Source organism: Bos indicus x Bos taurus, chromosome 28, assembly GCF_003369695.1.
Source record: "Bos indicus x Bos taurus breed Angus x Brahman F1 hybrid chromosome 28, Bos_hybrid_MaternalHap_v2.0, whole genome shotgun sequence".
In the NCBI taxonomy this organism is placed as follows: Eukaryota; Metazoa; Chordata; class Mammalia; order Artiodactyla; family Bovidae; genus Bos; species Bos indicus x Bos taurus.
The window spans coordinates 27,320,803-27,347,024 of NC_040103.1; the positions used below are offsets into that span (position 1 = coordinate 27,320,803).

Consider the following 26,222-nt stretch of genomic DNA (forward strand, 5'->3'; position numbering starts at 1 on the left):
TTCCTTTACCCCTTCTTGAAGCAGCCACTGCCTCTGTATTGGAGGAGTGATTCCAGATCCCAGCTCTGGAAAAACCCCAAGTAGTGAACAGACCAGGACTAGAGGAAGGGGCATTCCTGCTGGCTGCCAGTCCTTTCTCACCCACCAGCCCCAGAAGAGGTAGGAGGGTGGAGGATCCCCAGCTCAGCATTTCTTTCCAGTCCTATCTCTCTTGCCCTTTGACTCATCCACTCATTCACTCAAAGTTGTGTGATCTCGGGCAAATGCCTTCATGTCTCTGTGCCTCCATTTCTTCATAGGTAAAATGAGATTACAAATGGTACTGACCTCCCAGACTTGTGAGCATTAACTGAAGCGATGCATATGAAGAGCTTAACCTGGTGCCTGGCCATAGAAGGACCTTGTGGGCATTAGCTGATCCACCCCTTCTAGTGTCACTGGGTTTCAATCTCAAGATACTGCCTAACCCCCAAACTCCACCTGGCTCCTCATGCCCCAAAGCTCACTCTTGGGTGGTCAGGATTTTCCACCAGGAATCAGATTGACTGAGAGGCGAGATCTTGGAAAGAAAGATGGAGAGATTATTGACATTTGTACTGCAGTTTCTGTACTTTGGCCTGGGAGGCACGCTGCACTGCTTGTAGGGTCTTATCCAGACCAGGGATTGAACCCACGTCCCTGCAGTGGAAGCACAGAATCCTAACCACTGAACTACCAGGAAATTCCCTCCATACATATTTTAAAAATTCAATTCTGCCGTGCTGTGCCATGTCATTTCAGTGTGTCCGACTCTTTGTGACCCTTATGGACTGTGGCCCACCAGGCTCCTCTGTCCATGGGACTCTCCAGGCAAGAATACTGGAGTGGGTTGTCATGCCCTCCTCCAGGGGATCTTCCTGACCCAGGGATCAAACCCATGTTTCTTTTGTCTCCTGCATTGGCAAGCGGGTGCTTTACCACTAGGGCTACCCGGGAAGCCCTACAGTTCTACACCCTCTTATAAAATTGGTATTATCATTTTTCTCCATTTTGGAGATGATGAAGTATCAGAATGGTTAAGTAACTTGTTCAAGGTCACACAGCAGGCAAGGGGCAGAGCCCAAATTTACACCAAGCCAACAATGGCTCCCCAGTGCCCCATTGTCAGTTGGGATGGGGGTAATATCCTAGGCGCTGGGTGCTACAGGAGGGTCAGCCAGGTCTGGTCAAACAGTTCTGCCCAGGGTCATGCCAACAAGTAGGGCTAACCAGGATGATCCAGATCCACAGTCAAGTTCACAGAGCTGTAAGTTCCAACTTAACCCGGGACTTGAGAGTTTGAGATTTTTCTCATTTAAGGAGCATTTTCTGGGAAAGAACTCCCACCCCGACCCCATTCCCATGTAGAGGACATAGATTTTAAGTAGTACAGATCAGGGAACCAAAAACGACAAAGTCCTGAGTTTAATCAGAGGAGAAAGCTAACACAGCCAAGCCAAATGGAAGTGCAAAAATACACTTCCTTAGTTTCTGGAAAGGAAAACTGGGCAGACTCCGCTTCCAGTTTCGATCCAGAGGCCGAGTTTTCCAATGCTCCGGGTCCAGCGTCTCTCGAGGACCTCCCTGAAGGGCCCCCAGCTTCGCTGAGGCCGCGCCCAAGGAACCGTCGGTCACCCCCTCGAAAGGCCCCCCGCCGCCGGCTCCGCCCCTGCCCACCCAAGGCCCCGCCCCGCCCCGGCTATGCTTGGTCCTCCTCAGCTCAAAGACGCACTAGGGTGAGCGAGCGGCAGCGCTCGGCGTCGTGGCTGGAGGCTGGGGCCGGCGAAGACGCCGGAGCCGCGGGTAGCAACTGGGCGCAGGAAGGCGCTTACTGGGGTTGGGACCGCGCGGCGTCAGCCGCTGCGAGCGCCGCTGAGCGCTCTAACCTTCAGTCGTGCAACTTCGTAGCCAGGACGTGAGAACCCAGAGAGCGCTCGAGTCTCGGAGCCGGGGGAGTGCAGAGAGGGGCGCGCCGGAGCCTGACTGGAGAGCGGACGCCAGGCACCCGCCGCGCTCCGAGCGCCCGGCAGCCCTCTGCGAAGCGTGGCTGCCTCTGCCCCAACGGAGGGCACGAGCTGGCGCGACCGGGCGCCGGGGAGGACGGCGAGGAGGAGGCGGCGGCGGCGGAGACGGCGGCGGCGAGGCTGGGGCCAGGGAGAGAGCCCCGGGGGAGAGGCGCCCGAGCCGGGCCGAGGGAGCATGTGGGCCCGGAGCGGAGCGCGGGGCGCGCTGCTGCTGGCGCTGCTGCTCTGCTGGGATCTGAGGCTGAGCCAAGCAGGTAGGGAGCTATCGGGCATGGGAGAGTGGGGGCAAGGGAACCCTGGCGCCTCACTCTGCCCCGAAGTTGAGGTGGTCCATCGCTCTGTTAGTGCGCGCAGGGAAAGAGGCAAGGGCGCCCAAGTTCGAAGGTAGATTTCTCTGCCCCACCAAAGTGGGCGATTGGTGCAGCCATCTCGCGCGGGGTGCGCAGGCCCTCTAGCTCCTACTTGGAAAGGAGGGGTCGGTCGCTTCTTTTCCCTGGAATGGTATCCGAGTCGGGGTGTGCGCCTCCTGGAGGACCGGCCTCCACGGGACCCCTAGTTCCGCGCGTGCTTGGCAGCGGCTGGTAAAAAAAAAAAAAATCCCCCAGTCGCTGCACAGGCCAGGTGTGCGCTCGCTCCCGGTTCGCTGGCAACTTCCTAGTCCAGGTCCCGGCTCGCCCAAGCTCCTAGCGCGGCACCGACCGGAATCCGCAGACTAGAAGGAGGGAGCGAGAAACCTGGGGAGCACGGGAAGCACTGGTCCGCTCCACGAGCTGGATGAGGCCAGCTTGCAGCGGTTTGGTTACCGAGGAGAATAGGGCTGAGTCTTGCACGTACAGTTTTCCCCGAGATCTTGGGATTCGCGGGTCTAGAAGAATTTTTTTTTACTGTGTGTTGGTGGTTGAGGAGAGGAGTACGTAGCGATCTGCCTGGTTTCTTTTTAAATCAATCACTGACATTCTCCCCGTCTGGGGAGTCGGCTGGGTGCGCTCGCCAGGCTCCTACTCTGGACCCACCAAGGTGCCTTAAGGGAGTCGGTGGGCTACTAAAAATTAAAGCTCCTATTCCGCCTCTTCCGCCGTGGATGTGTACACGTCTCGCTGGTCTGTAGCTGGGTCCGGCGCGGCTGACTGGGCTGAGTCTTCCTGGGGAGCAGGGTGGACGCACCGGAGCCATCCACCTCTCTCGCTCTCTCTCCGGAACCGAAGCACCGGGCTTTCGAGGTAGGGTGGGGAAGGGCAGCATCCTGCAGAGTCCTCTGAGTTGAGGCTGAGAATGGGGCAGGAAAATTGGTGCAGAAAGTGGACAGATGACGCAGCCGTCCCCCCCCCCCACCCCCGCCACCTTCCGCTGAGGTGTTGACGTCCGCCGTCCTCCTGCCCCCCCCCGCCCCCGCCCCGCGACCTTCCCACCCCCGCCTCCCCGCCCCCGCAACTTGCAGTCAAAGATTCTTCACTCCGGAATTAATGATTCCCACGGCCCAGGCCCAAGTGAGGACTTGGTTTTAGCACATCCCCCCCGCCTCCTTTTTTCCCCTAGCCCTATGTTGTAAAGTTACGACACAATCATTTGATCCACGTTAATTATGATTTGGGCAGACTCTGGTATTTAAAGCAGTGTTTTGAAGTTGGAAGGTAATGATGGGGGAGGGGGCAGGCTGCTGAATGACCAACTTTGTTTTAAAGAGTGGCAGTTGGATGTGGGAGGTGCTGGGCTGGGGTGTTGGTTTCTGGTTTTGGGGTGTCTGAGGGGACGTGATTGAAGGGTTTGGTGACGTCTCTGTAAATGGCACACGGGCAGGATTGGGTCTTGGGAAGCTGTCTTTGACCAGCAGGGCAAGGATATAAGGAATAAATACCGAGATTACTGAGGGTGGGGGGCTGGGTAGGCAGGAGAAAGACAAGACTGATTGGCCTGGAGTTCTCCAGAGCTGCAGAGTAGGCTCCCTTGGGAGGCTGGGGGTGGTCCGCCTTGCCTGCTTAACAAAGCATCCGGCCTCCACCTTCCCCAAAAGAAACCCCAGGCCCAGGGCTTTGATGGATTTGGGCACGATCGGTGCCCAGCCAGAAATGGCCTCTAATACTGGGCTTTGATTTCTCACTAGCAGAGTAGAACTGGCGTTGGAATTGTGCTCATTACTCAGCGCAGCAGGGGTTGCCTGCCCACCAGCCTGGAGAGGGGCCAGCCGGTGGGATCAGCCTGCTTTTTGCCCTTAGAAGCCTGCCTTTAAGACAGAGAACATGCCCCTTCCTCCTACACAGCCCTTGTACTCTAATGTACAGAGCAACTTTCAGAATATTCATTAGGTCTTCCCAGCGATCCCCCATGAGCTCCACTGCACAGATGGGGGAAAAAGGGCCAAGATGTTGCGTTTCCTCAAATCTTACCTTCTCTTGACCACAGATTGCAGATTGTATCCAAGGCTCCTGTTCAATGGCCAGGCTGATTCAGTCCACTTTGAATTTCTGCTTACGGTCCCATCCACGGTCTTTCTTGGGCGTCTCCAAGCTCTCCTGAATGGGCAGGCACCTCTCTGTCCTTTCCCCTACTCCTATTCCCAGTGGATCTGGAAATGAGTTCCCTTTACAGCACTGAGAATTTTTTTTAAGCCATAAAATTTGATGGTGGAGAAATCAAACCCAGAACCATAAGCTCCAGACTCTTAGAAGGAGATGTCAGCAAGTGACTGGCCAGAGTGGACACTTTAAAAGCTGAGGTTAGCCCTGGGAATCTCCTCCTACCTATCCCTCAGCCTTTCCTAGAGCTATTAATGAGCCTTTCCTTGGCCTGTGGCTGGGATGGCTGAGAAGGAACCAAGGTGTCATGATAACGCTTCTTTTTAAGGTGCGGTTAAAATTGGAGTTTTCCTAGTGTTTTTGCTCTGTGTGTGTGTGTGTATGTTGGTGGTGGCCTGTCCTTGTCTTCCTGTACACTATACTAAATGCCAAGTTCACTTAAACAAATGGAAAATCAAGAGTGTCTTAATTCTTTTTCTCATTAAAGTGAGAGTACCACTGCAGGGGAGGAATTCTGTATGTAATTTCTCTCCCCACCCCACAAACTGGGAATTCCATAGGACAAATTAATTCCCCTCTCTTCCAATCCACTTATTTAACTGCTGAAGCTTTGGGACGGGCCCTGACCTGCCCAGGACTACACTTGGACTCAGGGAGAGATCTGAGATTTGCACTCAGGCCTCATAAACCTCCTTCTTGTCAGGGCTCCTTTATTCCACTTGGGCTGCAGACTGTCCGCATGGGTCTGGGATTGAGATTTTAAAATCAAGGCCTGGCTAAGGCAGGCAGCTAAAGATGGAGTTGGTTTGGTAACTGAGTTGGACTGGGACTTGCAGGGGCAAAACTTGCAGGGAGCATGGAGCTGGGAGAGATGGAACAGGGCTGGGCCAAAGGTTAAGGTGAGACCCTGAGACCAGCAAGTGCCCAAAAGTAGCTTCATCCCTGGTCTTCCAACACTGATCCTCTCAGTAAGAGCCCCATGAGAAAAATCACAATCCAGGCTCCCTTGGTCTGCAGGACTACATGTTAGCATTTTAAAGCTCTGTACTGATGTGTATGGAGGCTTCCCTGATGGCTCAATGGTAAAGAATCTGTCTGCAATTCAGGAGCAGAGGGTTCGATCCCTGGGTGGGAAAGATCCCTTGGAGAAGGAAATGGCAACCTACTCCAGTATCCTTGCCTGGAAAATCCCATGGACAGAGGAGCCTGGCAGGCTACAGTCCATGGGGTCACAAGGCGTTGGACACTCATTTGTATAGCTGGAGGTGAAATAGGTGTTTACATTTTTATTTTGAAGCTTTAGGGGCTCATCTCCTGCACCCGTTTTGTTGTTGAATTTTCCCTGGACTGAGGTCCTGTGACCTGTTCCTGGCTGGCAGAGCAGGCGCTCGGGTCTGCCTACCACTTCCTTACCTGCAGTATCTTCTAAGGAGGGTTTGGACTTTGGTGATGAGGCTGAAGGGGAGGTGGATTTCTTACATTCCAAGTGCTTGGTTGGTATTTCTGAATGGCCCATCCTGGAGCCTCCTCCCGGGCCTGCTGGCCAAACATATGGTCATTTGAACCTTATGGCTGGGATTAGGGTAGCAAGGAACTATCTTGGAGCCCCCTGAGGCCTGGAGGAAAGGGTTAAGGAACAGGGATCATAGGCTGGGATTTAGGGGTTGCCTGTGGGGTTGGTTGTAGGGAGAAACTACTCTCAAGGCAGGGAGAGAAGGATTCAGACACTAAGACCAGGGCTGGCGCTTTTGGCCTCTTCCTCCTCCTCCCCAGTTTCCTAAACAGCTTCCACAAATGGAATCTGTTTAAAACTGTGAAGGCAAAATGAAACCAAACAAGTGTGTTCTGTGCTTTTCTGTTACTTTCCTTTTTTTTTTTAAGGAAAACTTAAAATATCGTAATTAGAATAATATGAGGAAGGGCAGTTTCAGGTGGGTGGAGGGAACGTGTGTCCTCCTTTTGATTTGGTCCTGAAGTTGGGGATGGGGCGCCACCTCCTGCCCCACCATGGGCCTGCGCTCAGCCGGGTGCCGCTGGAGCTTGGGGAGTTTATCCCCAACCTGACCAGGTGACCGAGGGCCAGGTGAGCCCCTCCTCTGTGTTTTTTGAGAGAAGCCTGGCTTCCCGCTGGGAGTTGGGCGGGCGGCTGGATTGCGCAGGATTCGAACGCCGGCGGCCAGCAGCAACAGCTCCAGTCACTGCGCCCCCTCAGGGCAGGCGAGTCCTTGCCGCGCCCCTGTCTCTCCGACCCTCCACTTCGGCGAGGCTAATGGCAGCGAAAACATTTGCTGAAGTGAAGGCATAAATCAGCCACCTCCCCGCTCCCTCGACCCTACCCGCTTTGTTCCCTCTTCTTTATCTTCCGAAGCCCTGGGTTGCTGGACGCTCCCGAATTTACCCTTGCGGACAAAGCGGCCCGGATAGCATCTCCGAGGCTGGCGCTGGCGGGGCTGATTCAGTTCGCGGGTACCTGGGGGTCGCACGTATCTCGGCACCGACACCCACCGCTCCCCCTTCGCTTCCTCTCCTGCTTCCTCCTGGTCCTCCTCGGCCCCCTCACCAGCCCCCTCTACCCCGTCCCCTGCCGAGGAGCCGGGGCAGCTCTCGGGCCACGGTTAAGGAGTGAGTTCGCGGAGCTGCCTTCTCACCTCCGAGAACTGGCTGACCCCAGCGCCTCACAGCTTCCCCGCCTGCTGCTGCGCGGCTCTTTTCGAGAAAGGCAGGCTGTGGTGTGAAAGTGTGCGTGGAAGAGCGGGGCGGGGTGGGGGTGAGAATGTGTATGAAGGAGGTGGGCGGAGGTGGGAGTGTGCAGGGGAGGTGAGGGTAGGTGTGGTGCTAGGTGTGTGTGGGGTGAAGTGTGCAGGAGGGATAGGGGGCGTGTCTTGAGTTGTGCCTTTTGCATAGGGGATGGCGGTGCATGTGTTTGGGTTGGGGTGGGTAATGCAAGTCGGTGCAGCTGTGGTGTGTTTGTGTGTAAACAGGTGTGTGTAGCATGGGGACAGTGAGTCACCACCATACTAGGGAAGCTCCGGTGTTCTTAGGAGGTGGGACTCACCCAGGTGAGTGAGATTTGATCCATTTGGTCTGCATGCCAGGTTGTGGAGTTGGAAGGGCAAGAAGCTCCCTCACTTGAGGGCAGGTGGAACGGATTGGCCACAGACAGGCCCTATAGCTAGCTAGACCAGGAGCTTGGGTGACTCCCCCCAGGAGGACAGGAGTCCGAGTCCTGGGGTCCCCTGCAGTCTGCTTTCCTAAAACAGTGGCAGGTCCTGCGGTTTGAAGATCTGCTCTCTGCTCTGGGTCAGGTTCCTGCTTCAGCCCTCCAGGAGGAGTAGGGTCCTCGGGAATTTGCCACGGAAGAAGCAAGCTGAGCTCGGGTGAGTGGCATCGCCCATGGAGAGCAACATGGGCAGGCATGGCTGGGCCTGGGACTCTCCGTGGATGTAAAAGAGGATGCAGACACAGAGACACATACATGAGCCCTGGACTCCACTGTTCCTCATTTCCTTGGTCACACAGGGCTCCCCTGCCGTCCTTAACTCTAGGGTAAGGTGTGCTGTTGTAGACTAGAGAGACCTTTAGGAAAATCATAGTCCCACAGATAAACTTACTGTTTAACAGATTATAAAACCCTCTCATATGTAAGACCTCAGTTGGTCCTTGTAAGAACCCCACTGGGGAGGTGGGTGCCACTTAGGATGCGCACTTCAGACCTGGCTCAGAACCAGAGCAGTCCTGGCCCCAGCCCTCAAGGTGGTTACCGTGTGTGAGGGATGCTGATGTCCACTCCAAAGATTGGTAAGTGACATTCCAACAGCCTCTGTGGCAAATGAGACCAATGACACTGCAGCTGACCTTTGAATAATGTGGGGGTCAGGGGCGCTGACTCCCCAGCAGTTGAAAATATATCTTTGCTACATCAGCCTTAAAAATAAAGAAATTGACAAATGACTCACCCAAGAGCAGGAAGCTGAAATGGTTTGGATAGAATCAGGACTCAAAACAGTTCTTTTGATTCCACATATTGTAATCTCTGCTACTGCTGAGTCGCTTCAGTCGTGTCCGACTCTGTGCGACCCCACAGACTGCAGCCCACCAGGCTCCCCCGTCCCTGGGATTCTCCAGGCAAGAACACCAGAGTGGGTTGCCATTTTCTTCTCCAATACATGAAAGTGAAAAGTGAAAGTGAAGTCGCTCAGTCGTGTCTGACTCTTCGGGACCCCATGGATTGCTGCCTACCAGGCTCCTCAGCCTATGGGATTTTCCAGGCAAGAGTACTGGAGTGGGGTGCCATATTGTAATCTCTAATCAAACATAAACTCGTCCCCAAGCTTAAACATCTATAAAATGAAAATATGGGTACAAAGTTCATTGAAAAAATATCTACTTTTACGTGGACCCACACAGTTCAAGGCCGAGTTGTTCAACAGTCAACTGTCTATTCAGGGAAGAGAGCCTTGGGGCTTCCTGGAGAGGGTGATGTGAGCCAGACCTTGACTCTCTTTTTTGGGTCTTTCTAAGAGCATTGCTGAAGAGGAGACAAGATGGGGACAGGGGTGCCCACCTGAGACTTCTCCAAATCTTGAGAAGTTGGCCCTGCCAGCATCTGCAAGGGCTCCATCCTGTGTGGACACCAGTCCTTGGTGGGCCAGCTTTCAGCCATATTTCCATCCTGGCCCTCCCAGGTTCAGCTGAAGGGGTGGTGCCTCTCTCAACTACCTCTGAGGAGTTGCAGCTTGGGGCTGGCACTTGAGAGGAAAAGATTTCTTATTCTTTGATTCGCTCTCTGTGGTTCTTGAAGATGGAGTGAGCCCAGAAAACACTTTTTAAGCAATGATAGGGATTCTGCTGGGGATGGAGGTGTGGGAAGGTATACTGTGTTGCCTTCTGCCAGGCCCCCACCAGAAAACACAGAGTGGAGTACAAGCGAAGGACGGAATCCTCAGCCCAGCTACTGCCACGAGCTAGCTAGAGAGGACAAGCTCAACTGTCAACACCTCTAGGAACCCCCAGCCCCTCCAACCCCTCTCCTCACAGAGGACCCTCAGGACCTCAGCTGCAGGTGCGTGGTGTGGCCAACTGAGGTTCTGAGTAGATTAATATTGCCAGCATTGCTACTTACTAACCCTATGGCCTTGGGCAGCTCACGGAACTCTTCTTTGCCTCAGTTTCCTCACCTGTAAAATGGGGGTAATGATAGTTTTGTCCTCACAGGGTTGTTTTGGGGCTCACATGACCTCATATATGATAAACCACTTAGCTCAGGGCCTGGCACACAATGAGCTCAGGGAGCACTCAGGCACAGCCCTGCAATGCCAGAGACGACCCCCTCCAGAAGGCCAGGAGGTTCAGGGCCTGAACCTGGGCAACTCCTGCCCTGGGAGTTGGGAGGTTCTGGCTTGTACTCTTTCTCTGCTGTGTGACCTTAGGCAAGTGATTTCCTTCTCTGGGTCCCCTCTGTAAATTCAGGATGTGGGAAAGGTGGAAGGATGAACCATCCTTAAGGGCTCTAGGATTTTTGATCTGGTTTCATCTGAAGAGGCCCCAGCAAGAGACAGAGGTGACCAAGGCCCAGAACCACTGTGTTTACAGAGGCCCCTCTCGAAAGTCAATATATTGACCAGAATGCCCTTGTGAGCATTATGCGCCCTGGGTCTCTCTCTCTCTCAAGCTATAAATCACCCTCTGGGACCTCAGTCCCTTTTTCCTGTTTCATAAGCATCTCCTGCCTCATAGATGGAGAACACCAGATGCTAAGCAGGGCTGGGGAGGCAGAGAAGGCCCCCACTGGCAAAGGCACCCTGAGCATATGAACAAAGAGGTACTTGCTCCCCCGACCCTGCCACCCCCACCAAGGCTCAGGGAGGCCCCGTGTGGGGTGCAGTAGGCAGACACTGTCCAGACCTGGCCATCCCACTCACTGTTTCATTTCCAGGGGTAGAGTGTCGTTGAACTCAGGATTGGGGGATTAAGAATCCTGTCCCCACACCAGGCATTGGAACACAAATACACTCAGCCCTAAAACTTGGTACACATGGACATTCATTTGATATGAGGAGGTACTGGGTCAGAGGTGGGCAAAGCACTGGCCTGACCCTTGGATTGATTTGTGTTGCTTCCTGAATCGTGAGTCATGTGCCAGGCTTGTGGTGCTGGAGTGGGGTCTGGCATGATGTTTAGAGGGTGGGCTGTGCAGTCAGACTCCTTGGGTTCACATCCTGGCTATTCTGGCATTTGGCTGTGTATCCTGGAGCAAGTTACCTACCCTCTCTGAGCTTGAGTTTCTTCATTTGTAAAGGAGAAGTGGTAACAGTGCCAATCTCATCAGATCCTTGTGGGGATGAATGAAATGATGTATGCAAGTGCTCTGCACATTCTAAAGCACTCAGTAACACTCAGTCCTCCTCCTCCTCATTGCTGTTGGTGCCAAGTATCGAGTGATACAACAGGAAGTCCTTCAGGTGTTGAGAGAAGGCTCTTGTGGACCCAGGTGGTTGGTTAAGGAAGGCTTCCTGGAGGAGGGAAGGGTGGTACTTAACTGGCCTTGAAGGATAAGCAGAGCTCAGGTGAACAAAAAGGGCATTCTTGGTACAGGGTGTGTATATTAAAGCGTGGGGTGGGAATGTCTGACATATCCACCCATGAAATGGATTTTGAATTCAGCCATCTGATCATCTGATAAAACAAGACTTCGGGAGCCAGGGGTCCCTTCCTGGTGGAAAGAGCCAAGGCTTTGGAATTAGAAGGATTTGACTCTTACTGAGTGGTAGGGCTGTGTGGCTGAACCTCCATGTACCCTAGTATCCCCATCTGTGGGGTGGGGACGACCCCCCTGCCTTCCCGGGATGGTGATGTGATGTGAGATAGACATGTGGCCCTGGCACAGAGCAGGTTCCATTGATTTCTCATGGCCTCCCTCCTGCTTGCCTCCCCCCACCGCCCGTCCCCAGTCTGGTCTCCCCCTGGCTGGGCCTGGGCCCTGCTTCTCTCCCTGTACATCTCTGGGCAGAAAAGCAGGGGTCAGAGGGTTCCTGGTGGCAGCTTCCTGGTAGGCCAGAGAGTCAGGGAGAGGGGCAAGAAGAAGGAGGCCACCTTTTCTGTCCCTGAGACCTACCTAGGTAGGCCTGGTGGATATCAAGAGATATCCCTAAGGTCTGGGAGGAACGTCTTCTGCTGAGATCAACCAGAAGCCTGCAACCCCCAGAGGCCTTGAGTAGCGTCTAGAGGCATTACTGGCATCAGGAGACGGAGCTGAAGGCAGGCAGCTCTGTAATGCGATCAGAGGCGCCCGCCTGCCCAGCCTGGGCCTGGGCACCCATGGAGGATGAAGAGCTTACAAGAAGTTGAGCGGGGGTTCTAGGAATGCTGTTCCTGGCTTCCTCCCCATCCCACCTTTGCTCATTCTGTGACACTCTGCAGGACAGAGTGAGACTCAGAGACGGGACTCAGGTGTGACATGGGGTAGAGTGGGGAATGCCTTATGGAGCAGCTTCCCACCCTTCATTTTCCTTGTCATTCAAGCCAGGGGCCTGGGGGTGAGGAGGCAGGGTCAGTGAGTGGAGGCAGGCTGAGGTTGAAACAACGATGTGATGGGACAGCAGCTGTGACACTCCATGCCTAGGGAGACTGGGTATGATTTGGCTGATTTTGCTCAGTCACATGTCCCTGGTACACAGCACCATCCCAGGCACAAAGAGAGAGCTTGATAAACACTTGCAGGGCAGATGAAGGAGGAATTCGTGCAGGCCTTCCTCGCTCAGGAGGTTGCTGTGGCTCACTCCCCGCCACACGTCGGACTTGCTCCTGTTTTAGAAGAGTCTGACTGCTTGGCTTATAGCCCCCACCCCACCCCCGCTTTGCCTGCTTCTCTCCCTTCATTTTCTCCTGCTTTCCATCTTTGACCACGTACTGTGCATGGGGTACCATGGAAATCAGAGCCAAGTCTTCATCGGTCAGAACCCTGAGGTAGGAAAGAATTTATTCATGAAATCCAGTGGAGCCACAAAGAACTGATCAAGGACTGCAGTCACGTGCCCTTTGTGCCTGTGCTCAGAGGAAGCAGACTGGCAGGTGAACGCTGTACTTAGCTGCAAGGTGGCCTTCACGAGGCCCATCTGGCTGGTCCAGGGCCTTTGAAGATGTTTGTTTCCAGTTTGCAGCCCCAAACCCATTGATCAGTCCCCTCTACCCTGCTGTCTAGCGGCTCAAGACAATGTCCATTCCAGATACACTGGTCCTGAGACCTGGGAGTAGGCAAGGGCTGAGACAGTATATCTGAAAGTTTGTTGGCAGGGTCTGCCCAAAGACCTCAGCCCTCCAGAACAGCTGCCACCAGCATCTTGGCAAGAGCTGGGTTTGATGCAGGGGAGCAGTTTTGGCTGCAGAGTCTGGCTAAGGCAGGCTCCCCCAGCACTACATCCAATGTTAACATTCAGAGAGCATCCCTAGGAGATTAAATACCCCCAGGCGCTTAGCCGAGGCAGCAGTAGTCCGAGCCCCACTGCCACCCTCACAGCTGGGCACCTGCTGGCTCTTGCCAGGAGTCCCCAACACTGATCTGGAGCTCCTGCCTGGCAGCACGAGATAGCCAGAGCTGATCTGCACATCTGATCTGGCCCCACTTTTTCCTGCTGGTGCACCCGGCTCTGTACAGACGCATACATACAAAAAGAACTCACAGTTGAGGATCAGGATCTAATCCTAGCCATGCAGCTAATCTGCTGTGTGTCATTGAGCTAATCCCATTCCCTCTCTGGGCCTCAGTGTCTTCATCTGTCCAGTGGAAGATGGTCTGCCCTAGAATCAGTAAACTGAGTTCAAGTCCTGGCTCCGACAACTAACTATAACTCCCCGAGCCTGCATCACCTCACTGTGAATCGGGGCCTGATTGGTTGTTGTTGGGAGGATGAAACGAGATGGGGCATGGTCAGTAAAGGTCAGCTCCTTTTTGTTTCTACCTGAGAGGAAAGCAATCTGCAAACCACTGATTTACACTCCTCCTTTCTTTCCAATATTACCCTATTGACACACCAAGTATTAGACTTAAGGTTCAGGATGGCCCACAGGATGACCTGATGATCTGCCTGGGGGTTACATCGAGGGGAAGCCTGCATTGTCATACGCATTTGGAAAGAGCACTGGACTAGGAGTCTGGAAGCTACAGCCCTGAGACCAACTCTGTCTTTGTGTGACAACCAAATCACTAGCCCACTCTGAGCCTCAGTTTACCCATCAGCAAAAGGAATAAAATGCAGGCAGGGCTCAGGGAGAAAATGCTTGGACAGGTGCTTTGGAAACTTCTCCAAACCCCAGGGGTTGCTGATCTGAGTAGGAAGGAGGCCCACACAGCAAGGTCTATCCCCAGGGGCTGTGCAGTACGTCCCGGGAGCTGCTCACTGTGGGGCAGGTAGGAGAGGGCCCGTGTTTCCACTTCCCTGGCTGGAACCTCCCGCTGCGGGTGGGCCCTGGCTTCTCCCTGTGGCCTGGCTGGCCCTGGCTATTGAGCTGGATGACAAGAGTTTGGGTCGCTTCCCATCCCTCTCTGCTCCACACCCCAGAGAAGGGGAGGCTGGGGTTCCACGTCAGGGAAGGTTAGTGTCAGTGCTGGGTTTGATGTGTCCGAGCCAGCACGCCATCTGCCATGCCCACCAGAAGTTACATAATCCCTCGGCTGACTGCCTGTTCTTAGAAAACAGGGCAAGCAGGACCAGCAGAGAGTGGAGGTTAGTTTTCTTCCCTACACTTTGTTCCCTCATAGCCCACCACCTTCCTGGACCCGTCTTCATTCTCCGAGTTGTTTCCACACTGTCCAGAGCCTGAGACATAAATGCTGGGACTGAGCCAGGCTGAGATTGGAAGGGGACGAGGCAGTCCTTGAGGGCTGCCGCCTGGCCTGGGGGCAGCCTGCGGGAGCGGTCCTCACAGCCTCTCACATCTTTCCTCTGCTGAGCTCAGGCAGAATAGACTGAGGAGGGCAGCTCAGGGTTCAGGAAAGTAGGGGCAGACCCTCCCCCCAGTTCCTACAGAGGTGTTCCTCTTCTAACACCTTATCAAATATTAAGCATTTTAATTGTATCTAAATAACAGCTAAATAATGCTACCCATGTATTGCTATGGCCTTTGTAATCACTGAGACCCAAAATTCAATCCTGTCTCTCTTATTTGCTAGCTGTGTGATGTCGGTAAGGCAGCTTCACCAATGTTGGCCCAGTTTCCTCATCTATGAAATGGGAATGATAAACCAATTTGTTCACTCATCACTGAATGATAAATGGGTTCACATCAATATCCTGAGGATCAAATCAGACAATAATGCATGTAGAGGACAGAGAAAGCGTTCAATAAGTGGTAGCTGTCGTCATTGGTATCCAATTCCAGCCTTTTTGAAGAAAATGATATATAATGACTAAATCTTTTTTATTCTAGAAGAGCAAAGTTGATTCAAGACTAATCCATTAATATTAATAACATGTGCCAAATTAGTATCGTATACCATATTAATGAATCTAAGGAAACAAAATCATGTGATTATATCTATAAATGCTGAAAATGCCTTGGACAAAATTCGACACTTATTCATGATATAAACATTCAAGAAAATCGGAATGAAAGAAAGAATAGTTTTTAGTATAATATATACTGATATGTTGCTGTTGTTTAGCTAAGTTGTGTCCTACTCTTTTGTAGCCTCATGTACTGTGGCCTGCCAGGCTTCTGTCCATGGGATTTCCCAGGCAAGAATACTGGAGTAGGTTGCTATTCCCTTCTCTAGGGGATCTTCCCCACCCAGGGATCGAACCCATGTCTCCTGCATTGCGGGTGGATTCTTTACCACTGAGCCACCAGGGAAGACCCATATATATATATCCTGATCCTAAAGCCAGTATCTTGTTTAATGAGAAAACACTAAAACCATTTCGATTAAGATCAGTATAAAACATGGACACCCACCATTTTTCTTACATCCAACACTGCTATAAGTATTAGCCAATGTAATTAAACAAGAGAGATCAATTAGAGGCCCAAGAATGGATAAAGAAGTAAAACTATCCCTACTGATATTAAAACATACTATAATCCCTGTATAATTAAAATAATGTGAAACTGGTTGCCTGAATTGGCAGATAAACCAGTCGAAAATAAGAGAAAGCCCAAAATTAGACCCGTATGCATATGAAAATATAGTATATACAGAGGTGACATCCCAGATCACTGGGCTAAAGACAGACTTTTAAATAAATGCTGCTTGGACAACTGAGTTGCCATTTAGAAAATGATAATCTTTGATTCATATTTTACACCAAACAGAAAAACAAACTTTAAATGGATTAGGAATCTAAATGTAAACAGAGGTATCATACAGGTAGTACTAGATGGAAACTCAGGTGAATTCTCTTTAATGTTGGGGTGTATGGATGTGTGCATGCTCAGTTGTGTCTGACTCTTTTTGACCCTATGGACTGTAGCCTGCCAGGCTCCTCTGCCCATGGGGATTCTCCAGGCAAGAATACTGGAATGGGTTGCCACGCTCTCCTCCAGGGATTTTCCCCACCCAGGGGTTGAAACTGCATATCCTGTGTTGGCAGGCAGATTCTTTACCACTGAGCCACCCGGGAAGCCCAGTGTTGGGGTAGGGGAAGGCTTTCTATGACTCAAAATCCAGAGACAATAAAATTAAAACTTGCTAATTTTTATTATATAAAAATTTTAAAAAATTTACAATAAAGCACCCTGCTGCTGCTGCTGCTAAGTCGCTTCAGTCGTGTCTGACTCTGTGTGACCCCATAGATGGCAGCCCACCAGGCTTCCCGTCCCTGGGATTCTCCAGGCAAGAACACTGGAGTGGGTTGCCATTTCCTTCTCCAATGCATGAAAGTGAAAAGTGAAAGTCAAGTCGCTCAGTTGTGTCCGACTCTTCGCAACCCCATGGACTGCAGCCCACCAGGCTCCTCCGCCCATGGGATTTTCCAGGCAGGAGTACTAAGGAAAGTCAAATACAAATATTTGACAAACGAGGAGGAAATGTCCATAATACATGCCACAGACAAAAGACTAATATCCCTAATACATTAAAACACTCTTAAATATTGAGGACCAAAAAACTTGATTATAAAGTAGGAAAAGGGGACTTCCCTGGTATTGCAGTGGCTGACTCCCAACATTGGGGGCGCAGGTTTGATCCATGGTCAGGGAACTAGATCCCACATTCTACAACTAAAGATCCCACAATTAAGACCAGGGGCAATAAAAATAAATAAAAATATTTTTTTTTTAAAAGTGGGAAAAGCCATGAACAAATAATTCACAAAATAAGATATTAACAGTGACACTCAAACATGAAAAAAGATGTTACAACTCATTCATATTTAGAAGCAAATTAAAACAACTCTGAGATACCACTTCTTACAAGACTAGAAAAAATTAAAAATTGTGACCAAACATTCCACTGGGGAGGCAGTGGGGAACAGGCACTTTCAGACACTGCTGTTGGAAATGCAAATTGGTACAGTCCTTTGGAGAGCTAATATAGCAATACTTGACAAACTTCATATATGCTTTATTATTTGGCCGAACAGTCCTACTTCTAGAAATCTACCGTTAAAGTACACTTTTATCAATATAAAAATACTTATGCTCGTGGTGAATGATTACAACATTATTTGTAATTCCAAAATATTGGAAGTAACCTGAACACGCTGGTAGAGGAGCTGAATAAACTATGATACAACCACACGTTGGAGTACTATGCAGCTGTGAAAAGTGACCCTAAAACTCTCTAAGAACTGAGATGGTGAGATTCCTAGGACATACTGACAAGTAAAAGAAGCAAACCACAAAATAGTATCTAAAGGCCGCTACCTTTCATGTAAGAAAGAAGTAGGTATAAGACCAGGCTGGACCCAGACCTCTTTTCCCCAGACCTCTTTTCTCCTCCTTTTTTCATGGCTTCTTGACAACGTTCTGTTTGCTCATCAAATGACCAGTTCTGGTCTGCTTAAAGGTCTGGGCAGTGATCCCTGCGTGGGGAGACAGATTTCCTGTGCTGTTCTCGAGGAAGATAGAGAGGAGAGGGGCAGGACCCAGAAGTCACCTGAATTGTAACTCCTGGATCCATGTGGTCCTGCAGCCTCCTGGGACTCACTTTCCTCTTCTACTGAATGGGGGATAATGAATCCTACACCATTGGCTACACAGGCAGGAGGTGGGACCAACATCATAATTATTCATGTATGCAAAGGGCTTTGCATAATGTGGAATATGTTATTTATTATCTACTTACATAAGGCTCTGTACCTTGCTCCTTGGGGCTCAGGTGGGTATTAGATCCTCCTTTCCAGTCCCTTGTGACATACCTGTGCACGCACACACACTCCATTCTGTACTGTACACCTCCATTCAGAGCTGTGGAAGATGCGGAGGTGGTTGCTTAATTTGTTGTTTCCTTTACCTGTGAGGGTCCCATCCACATACTCTCCACTGCCCATCACGTGTGTTTCAGGCCCTCTGGGCCCCCGGCCTCCCTCCTGCTCTTGGGCCTGCTCTTGTGCCCATATTGGCCAATTTGAACCCAATGGGCTATTTAGTTCTTAAAGATTGAAGGCAGGAGGAAAAGGGGATGACAGAGGCTGAGATAGTTGGATGGCATCACCGACTCGATGGACCTGAGTTTGAGCAAGCTCCAGGAGATGGTGATGGACAGGGAAGCCTGGTGTGCTGCAGTCAATGGGGTTGCAAAGAGTTGGACACGACTGAGTAACTGAACTGAACGTCTCTGGGAGGAAGACCCTAGCAAAGGAGCAAAATGGGGCTTGGAGAAGTGAAGTGATCCCTGCTAATCTCCCAGCTTTGGAGTCAGAGCCTAGTCTAGATCTAACCTTAGCCTCTGGACTCCAAGTCTAGTGCTTCTTCCAGGATCCCTCTCTGCATCCACTTTCCAGGGCTGGGTCCAGGTTTTATCCTCTGTGTACTTCCCTGGATGTCCCAGTGAGTGCTGGCTGCTTGATGATAATTTGTGGAGTGATTGGTGAGTGGACAGAACTTGGAGCTGCTTTGTGAAATGCAGAACCTTCCAGCCATGTGATTCTGGCCTCACTAAAAGGGCTTTTCTTACATGTTCCTCCCCATGCAGCATGTAGTCATATGTTCATATGGTAGCATGGGGAGGAGCCTGCAGGGGGTTGTCTGTGCTCCTTAGGCCCCTGCAGGTCCAGTGGTCTGGGGGGAAGGGGCCAAGCCAGACATCAGTCTCTGCAGAGCAGGAGGGGCTTTGGGCAGGCAGTGGAGGGCGTAATTGCCGGAAGGTCATGGTCCGAGCCCTGAGAACTCTGCTTGCCAATCAATAAGTCGTTTATTATGCCCTTGACAGCATGTTCCTCTGCCCCACCCTGGGTGCTTGCAGAGGGAAGGGCAAGGCCAGCAGAGAGTCTGGCCTCTCCAGGGAAAGGGGCTGCTGGGAGCCAGAATTAAACCATCCTCCCGTCTCCTCATCACAGCCACTGGACCAGAGCGGCTGCCCAAGCCCTCAGGCACCCTGATCACTGCTGAAGAAAGCTGGCTGAAAGTTTCCAGGTACTTGGGCATCTCCATCTCACTGCCCTGGACTTCCTTTCCAAGGCTCCTTTACAGGAATTGTAGTGCTTTCAGGGAGGGTACAGTCTTAGGAACCACACCCTGGTAGACCTTAGAAAGGGTCTCATGAGGGCCCAGTGTCCCCTTAGCTTGAGCAGGAGCTGGTGGTATGAATCAGTCGTGTGCTATTTTCGGCTCTCCAGCCCACCACATGTCAATATGGTGTCCGTTGCCCACAGGTGTGGAGCACTGCATGCAAAAAGCACCTTCACAAACGAAGCTGAGCTCCTCAACAACCCCAGGATGTCATCAGGCTGAGTGCTTGCACTCCTGGCTTACAGCTGGGGGATCTGAGGCAGAGGGAGGGGGTTAACATGCCCATGTCATCTCTGGACTGGCTTGGTTGCTGCCTGATTTTCCACCCTTACCAGCCCTTCTCCACTCTTAACGTGGCTGAGAAAGATTAACAGGCATTCTAGATTCTTCTAGATTGTCCTTCCAGGGCAAAAACCTGTCTTACCTCCAGGTTTTAGCCCAGGAAATTCAGCAGGAGATCAAGAGGAGCTATCAGGGCTTTAGCAGCATGCCAGGCTTCCCTGGTCCTTCACTATCTCCTGGAGTTTGCTCATGTCCATTGAGTCGGTGATGCTATCTAACCATTGCAGTCTATGGAGTCGCAAAGAGTCGGACATGACTTAGCAACTAAATAACAATATCAGTGCTTTAGCTCTAGTTGGCCCAAGAGGGTAGTGGGTACAAGCTGTTCAGGAAACAGGAACTCTCCTCACTCCTCACTGCATGGGCTGGGAGGGAAGCTGCTGACACAGGCCCTGGCCTTTCAAAGGTGGGAATGAGGCCTGAGCAAGAACAGGCAGTGGCTGCTTTCAGTGCTGTGTCCACAGAGTGACTCGGTGACCCAGCTTGCCTCTCCAGGGCAGGGATGTTCCAGAAACAGCCAGCCACCTTCTCTCTGCCCACATTGCCCTTCCCTTGACATCCCGCCTCTGATCCTGAGTGCCTGGGCTACCCACCCACTGCCCAGGACATACTGTATCTTCCCTTGTATGTTCACCAAGGGTGGACAGCAGAGATCAGCCTTCCACATAGGGGAAATTCCAGATCCCACTAAATTCTAAATTCCACCACCTTATCTGGCAGCATTCTTTCTGACCTTTTGATGGGCTTCCTGGTGTGGGAGGAAGGACCTCCCTACCCTCAGAGAGACAATGGGGGGGGTCCACTTTCCTACCACCCAAGCCCACCCCACCTACCTGACCCTCTCCCCCCGACCCCACAGTGTGTCATGACCTTGTACTGTGGCTGGAACACACAGGTTGTTGATAACAGAGAAAAAGAGCAGCAGGGAACTGGGGGGGAAGGGTGGACTCTAAGCCTGACAGTGACTCATGTTGGAGTCATGGTCCCGTTTAACCCTTTGTGAACTGAGATACCACACCAGTTGCTACCTCTCGCTAAGCCACAGTTTCCCCATCTGTCAACTAAGGGGGCTGGACCAGGGAACTCAGAGGACCCTGTCAGCTTTCAGGCGTACGTTTTCTAAAATCTGTCCACTCCAGCCACCTGCTGAATTTCCTGAGGACCCAAAGAAGGCAGTTGTGACACCGCTAGCCTCCCCTCAGCATTTCCTGTCTGAACAGGTCATGTAAACAGGGGTTTTGATGAGAGCGTGGGTCTGCAGCTGACGGGAGACGCAGCTCCCACGTCAGTAAACGTGCCTTTGTACAGGGTGCTCTCGCCACTGACAGCCATATGGCGTGCTCCTTCCCGTCGTCTGGGTCCCAGCTGGGATGTCCCTTGCTCAGAGCGTCCCTCCGTACTGCCGCTCTCTGCCTCGTTTACTTTTTCTTAGCGCTTGTTACCACTGGGAATTAGGTTTTGTGTATGCACTTACGTGCTTGCTGGTTCATCGTCTGGCATCCCCCAGCACGTCAACTCCATGAGGGAAGGGCCGTGCCTCTCTCTTGGTACTGTGCCCTCCAGATCCGGGACAGTGCCTGGCACAGACTGCACCCTTGATGTCCAGGTGCCCAGTGAATGAATAACTGGGGTTGTACCTAAGAGTCGCCTAGAGGTTTTTTCAAAATTTACACGTGTGGCCTTTGCCCCTAGCGGCGCTGGCTCAGGAAGTCTGGGCACATGAATTTAGACAGAGCACCCCAGGTGATTCAGATGCACACCTCTTGTTAAAAAGAGAAGAACCTGCTGGTTCTTAGCCTTGGCTCATCAGTGGGATCACTGCTGCCTGGTTCTCACCCAGAGATTCTGACTTAACTGGACTTAGAATCTGGCCTGGCCATTTTGTGCTTTAAAAGCGATTCCATTTGTTCTGTTTTATTGGTAACGTAAAGGTCTCAGAACCCTATTTTCTCCGAGGCCTCCCGGAGCCAAAGGTCCGCGATTCTTGGAAAGCCCTGCAAGGTTAAGCCGCACTTTCTTCCAAACCTCCAGTGGGGGTCAGCTCCTTGTCCTACCCTCCTGCACAGATGAAGAAAGTGATAATCCTGCTTGACCCTCGTGGATGAGTTGGGAGCACTGCCGGGGGTCCCACAGCCCCTCTCCAGTGACTTCCCGGGAGCGACTGGTGGCTCTCTGCACTGTCCCACCTCCTTTTCCTGGCAAGATTTCGGCTGAGCTGTGTTGGAACCTGTCTCTTCCTCTCCCCTGATAGCACACAGTTTTAAATAAGATCTTCATTTACCAGAAGTTCACACCACAGCTTATGTGTTATATGAGAAGCAGCAATCTTGTGTTCGTGGGGGAAATGCTCTGGGACGCAATCAAGCGGGGCTGGAGGAGGAGAAGCTACTGCAGAGGGGGTGCAGGAGGAAGGAGGAACCCAGGGAATCCGAGCTGGCGCCCGCCCCAGCCCTGGCAGTGCCATGCTCCTCTGGGCTCCACGCGATGGGTGGGGGAGGTGCCACCACTCTGCAAGCTGACCTCATGGCTGCTGGGGGGTGAGGAGGGAATGTCATGTCCACACCCGCTCTGCCAACTGGTGCCCACAGGTCTGCTCAGGGTCATTTATGTGTCTTCCATTGGTTGCTCTTGCTGTTGACGTGTCAGCTGCCTCCCTTCTTGCCTCAAAGACTGGGATAAGGAAGGGGTTTGGTGGCCACTGTCAGATACCACCCCTCCCCCATGGCCATCCTGCCTCCCTTCTTCTCAGCCCAGACTATGCAGCATCTAAATCAATAAACAAATTCCAGTTGCACAGCACTTAAACATTTCCGGGGTTTTTTCCATGCAGTCTTCCCAGCTGCTCTGTGAGGTGGGTGTGATCACCTTGCTTACGCAGGGGAAGAAACTGAGGCGAGGGTGGGGAGTTTGAGTACCTCAAAAAAGCAAAGCTGTGACCTTGTGCCATAGATACTTCTCTGCTCTGCCTGCACCTGGAGGGGGGCTGGAGAGCAGGACAGGGTGCTGTCGCATCTCAGTGGTCCGTGGTGTTTTTAATCCAGTGGTGTTTGCTTGTTCTGGTGGCGTGAAAGCTGACAGACCAAGGCTCCGGTAGCAGAGTGCCCTGTGCCCTTGAGCAAGGCTGCTTTTCCCTCTGGGCCTCAGTTTCCCCAAAAGTGAACCAAAAGAATTGGAAAAGGTGGTCTCTTGGGAAGGTGCTGCCCTTCAGCTTTTCCTTGCAGGTGTTCATGTGCCCTGGCAGGGGGAGATGTGGGGAGAAGGTCCTGCGGTGGCCCTGTCATGGGGTCCGTGGTACAAGGCCAGTGTGCTGGCAGTAAATATTGAGTTGACAGATGCTAAGCCGCATCCCCAGCCTCTGAATAAATAAAAAGTTGCCCAGAATAACAGCCCGGAAAATGCTGGGGCTCCAGCCAGCTCTCACCTTCGCCCCTCCCACTGGCTGTGCCTTTGTGCCTCCCCTTCCCCCTCCCTTGTCCATCACTCACTCCAGCCCCAAAGGCGGGCATTGTCCCAAACTGGCTTCAGCTCTTGGCCTGCCCCCTACCCCACCCCACCCCCAGCTGCCGCAGCGGCTAATGAGGACCAGGTCCTGAAGATGACAGCTGGGGGACAGGCCAGCCAGGCCCTCCTGGGGCTGGGGTCAGGAGTACACAGGGGAGCGTGCCTTTAATCCCCAGTGCCAGCCAGAAGCCTTTCTTTGTGGATACTCCCTGGCATGTCTGGCCCCCACCCTGGGAGATGGACTAGCCAGAACCCGATAGGAGGCTGGTCCACTCACTACTTCTGGCTGAGGCCACCAGGATATTAGGACCAGAGCGCACATAGGTGGCCCCAGGGTGTTTCCAGATAGATGGCTCACACTTGGTTTGATGTTTCTCTGATGTGTGTATGAGTGTTTCCTGACTCCCACCTGTTGGGTCAAGTGTCAAGTTACGGCATATTAAAGCAAAAAAGGCGTCTCCCTCATTTTATAGAGAAGGAAACTGAGGTCTCAAGGTAGTGACTGGATGGTGAGGACACCTACCCAGGGTCACACCTACCCAGACACGTGATAGAGCCTGGATTTGAACCCACAGCTAGGGTCTCTGCCCTTAACCCCACTGATTGCCCTTCTCCAGGGGCCTTCGTTGGGGCCCCACAAAGATGACATCTCATCTTTGGGATTTAGCCCAGCCCCAGGGGAGAAAGTCCAGGCCAGGCCATCAGGGCTTCTTGGTACTATATACTTGGTTTATGGCCTACTCTGGGAAAACATTGCACCATCAGAAAACCTGCTTTCCACTCTAGTAGAGGGACCGCTGCATGTGGGGAGCCAGTGCTAAGAAGCAAAACCTCTTGCATGGGGTTTCTTTGGGATTCCAAGCTGTGTGAGAACCAGTAGGGAAGCCTCCTGGGTGGAGAGACCAGACAGAACACAGCCCCCTTTCGCATGGCCCTTGCAGGTTTCCACAGACATGTCTACGGAGGATGCCAGTAGTGCCGTGCAAGAGGCGGTGGGGCTTTTCATCCCCATTCTACAGGGGAGAGCACCGAGGCACAGCCAGTCAGGAACTTGGTGGGAGTCTTACGATCCAGCCAGTTCTGGGCTGCAGGGTCTAGGGACTCACCTCAATGCCCCTTTCCTGTTCTCTCGGGGAGGTCCCAGGGCCAGTCTGAACAAGTAGGGCTTAAGAGCCAGGCTAGATGGGGGAAGACTTGGTTCTAGACCTGCTCCCAGGCAAGGCCAGATTCCCATTGATTCAGTCTCTGCTGGCCCAGACCAGACCTGCACGGCCCCTTCCCTCCCCAGTGCCCAGGGCGCCCGCCCCTCCCCTCCTGCTGCAGCTTCAGGGCCCCTCTGCTGCAGGACTCCTGCCCTGCTGCTGCTGCTGCCTCTGACATTCCGCCCCAGAAGATAAGGATCCTGTCTGGCGCCTGAGTGCTTTTTTTCTCCTGCTTTCCGAATCTGTTCCCTGATTATCTGCAGACAGCCCCTCACTAGGGGGGCCACCTGGGAGGGGGCTCAGAGCAGAGAGAAAGGCATGGGGGTCGAGGGAACCAGGAGGCCCGCAGCCACCCATCTGGGGTCGTGGCAGCCATTGACTAACCCCCCACTGCAACCTGAGCACCCAGCTCAGCGGAGAGCTGAGGACTGCTTTTTCTGGGTGGAGTGACCCACTTGAGTGGAAAGAAGGGGTATGCGAGCTAGGGCCCAGGATGGGGACCGAGGGTGGGGTCACTGCCGTGGTCAGCGTTCCTCAGCATTGGGCCTGGACAATACCCAGAGGGGATGTGGTGGAGGCTGCAGCCAGCCAGACGGCCACATCCTGTGGGAGACGCTGGCCCTTCCCAGGCCAGACAGGGTCTGAGGACACTTAGGGACAGGAGAGGGAGGGTGCTGGAGGGCTCCCAGAGCCCAGCCTCCAGCTCCGGGGACTGGTGTCAGAGAACAGCCAGGCTAGATGGCCCCCTGGCCTCAGCCTGAAGAGGAGAGGCATCCCGCTTCCCTGGTGGCTCAGATGGTGAAGAATCTGCCTACAGTGCAGGAGATCCAGGTTCGATCCCTGGGTCAGGAAGATCCCCTGGAAATGGCAACCCACTCCAGTATTCTTACGTAGAGGATTCTGTGGACAGAGGAGCCTGTCCAGCTATAGACCATGGGGTCGCAAAGAGCTGGACATGACTGAGCACCATCACAGAAGCCCAGCCTTCTCTGGCCAGGGCTTCCCTGGAGAACATCCGGTTATATCAAGCAGTGTCCAGACAAGGAGACCATTCAGAAAGAGAAGGGATTGGGCTCATCTCACCCTCTAGCAAGTCAGATGCGATTCCATCTTCCAGGCATCAGGAGTCTGCATTGTGGGCCCCACTTACTGGGATTTGGGAGCCTACACTTTACTGCTAACATACTGTATGAACTTGGGCAAGTTCCTTTCCCTTTCTGGGCCTTAACATTCTTCCACTATAAACCGAGGAGGCAGCCTATGTGGAATGAGGACACACAGCCTTCTCTCAGTGGGAACGGGAGAGGACAGCAGAGGCCTGGGTTCACAGACATCGCCTCTCTAAGCCTTGTCAGACCTCCAAGGGTTCTTGTGAAGACTGAATGAGATGTAGGAGGTAATACCCTGGCTTGGAGTAGGTGCTCCCTAAATACAAGGATGGCCAGCTGTTAGTAGCACAGGCTGGGAAACCCAGGACTGGCACAGCTGCTGCAGGAGCCTGGGCTGTGGAGTGTCAGGAGGCTGAGGGGCCAGCTCTCTCTCTTCATGAGTATTTGCTTGTGCAGGCTTTGGAAAAGGCCCCACACCTTCCCTGCCCCCAGCCTCCACTTGCCATCCCCTCCCCCACACCCCTAAAACCATCTGGGGGAGGGGAAGCGATGCAAGATCATTTTTTATGGCTTCCTGGCCCCAGAGCCAGAGGGCTGAGGATTGGGTGGTGTGGGCTGGATTCCTGAGCCTCCCCTCTTGGAGCCTTCAGCTCATAAATATGAAGCCCAGGGCTGGGAGGAGCTGGCTGTTAAGCTGTCAGCGGATTGCCCACTTAGAAAGTCGTAAAGCATTTCTCAGAGCTACTCGGAGCTGGCCCAGGTCTCTCCCACCTCGCCCTGATGGGCAGTGGTCTCCTCTTCTGAGTGTGCTGGGCTCCCTCTGCCCAAGTCCCCATTTAAACTCACCAG

At 52.7% G+C, this 26,222-nt stretch overlaps 1 protein-coding gene across 2 annotated transcripts in view; it reads left to right on the forward strand.

Annotated features, from left to right (window-relative positions):
• The first annotated feature begins 1,740 nt into the window (after nucleotides 1-1,740).
• UNC5B (unc-5 netrin receptor B) overlaps nucleotides 1,741-26,222 on the forward strand; it is a 91,372-nt gene continuing 66,890 nt past the window's right edge. For both annotated transcript variants that reach the window (XM_027530412.1, XM_027530413.1), the window contains exon 1: nucleotides 1,741-2,296. In XM_027530412.1, coding sequence (XP_027386213.1) covers nucleotides 2,218-2,296 — 79 coding nt within the window. In that variant the 5' untranslated portion in view covers nucleotides 1,741-2,217. The remainder of the gene's footprint in view (nucleotides 2,297-26,222) is intronic.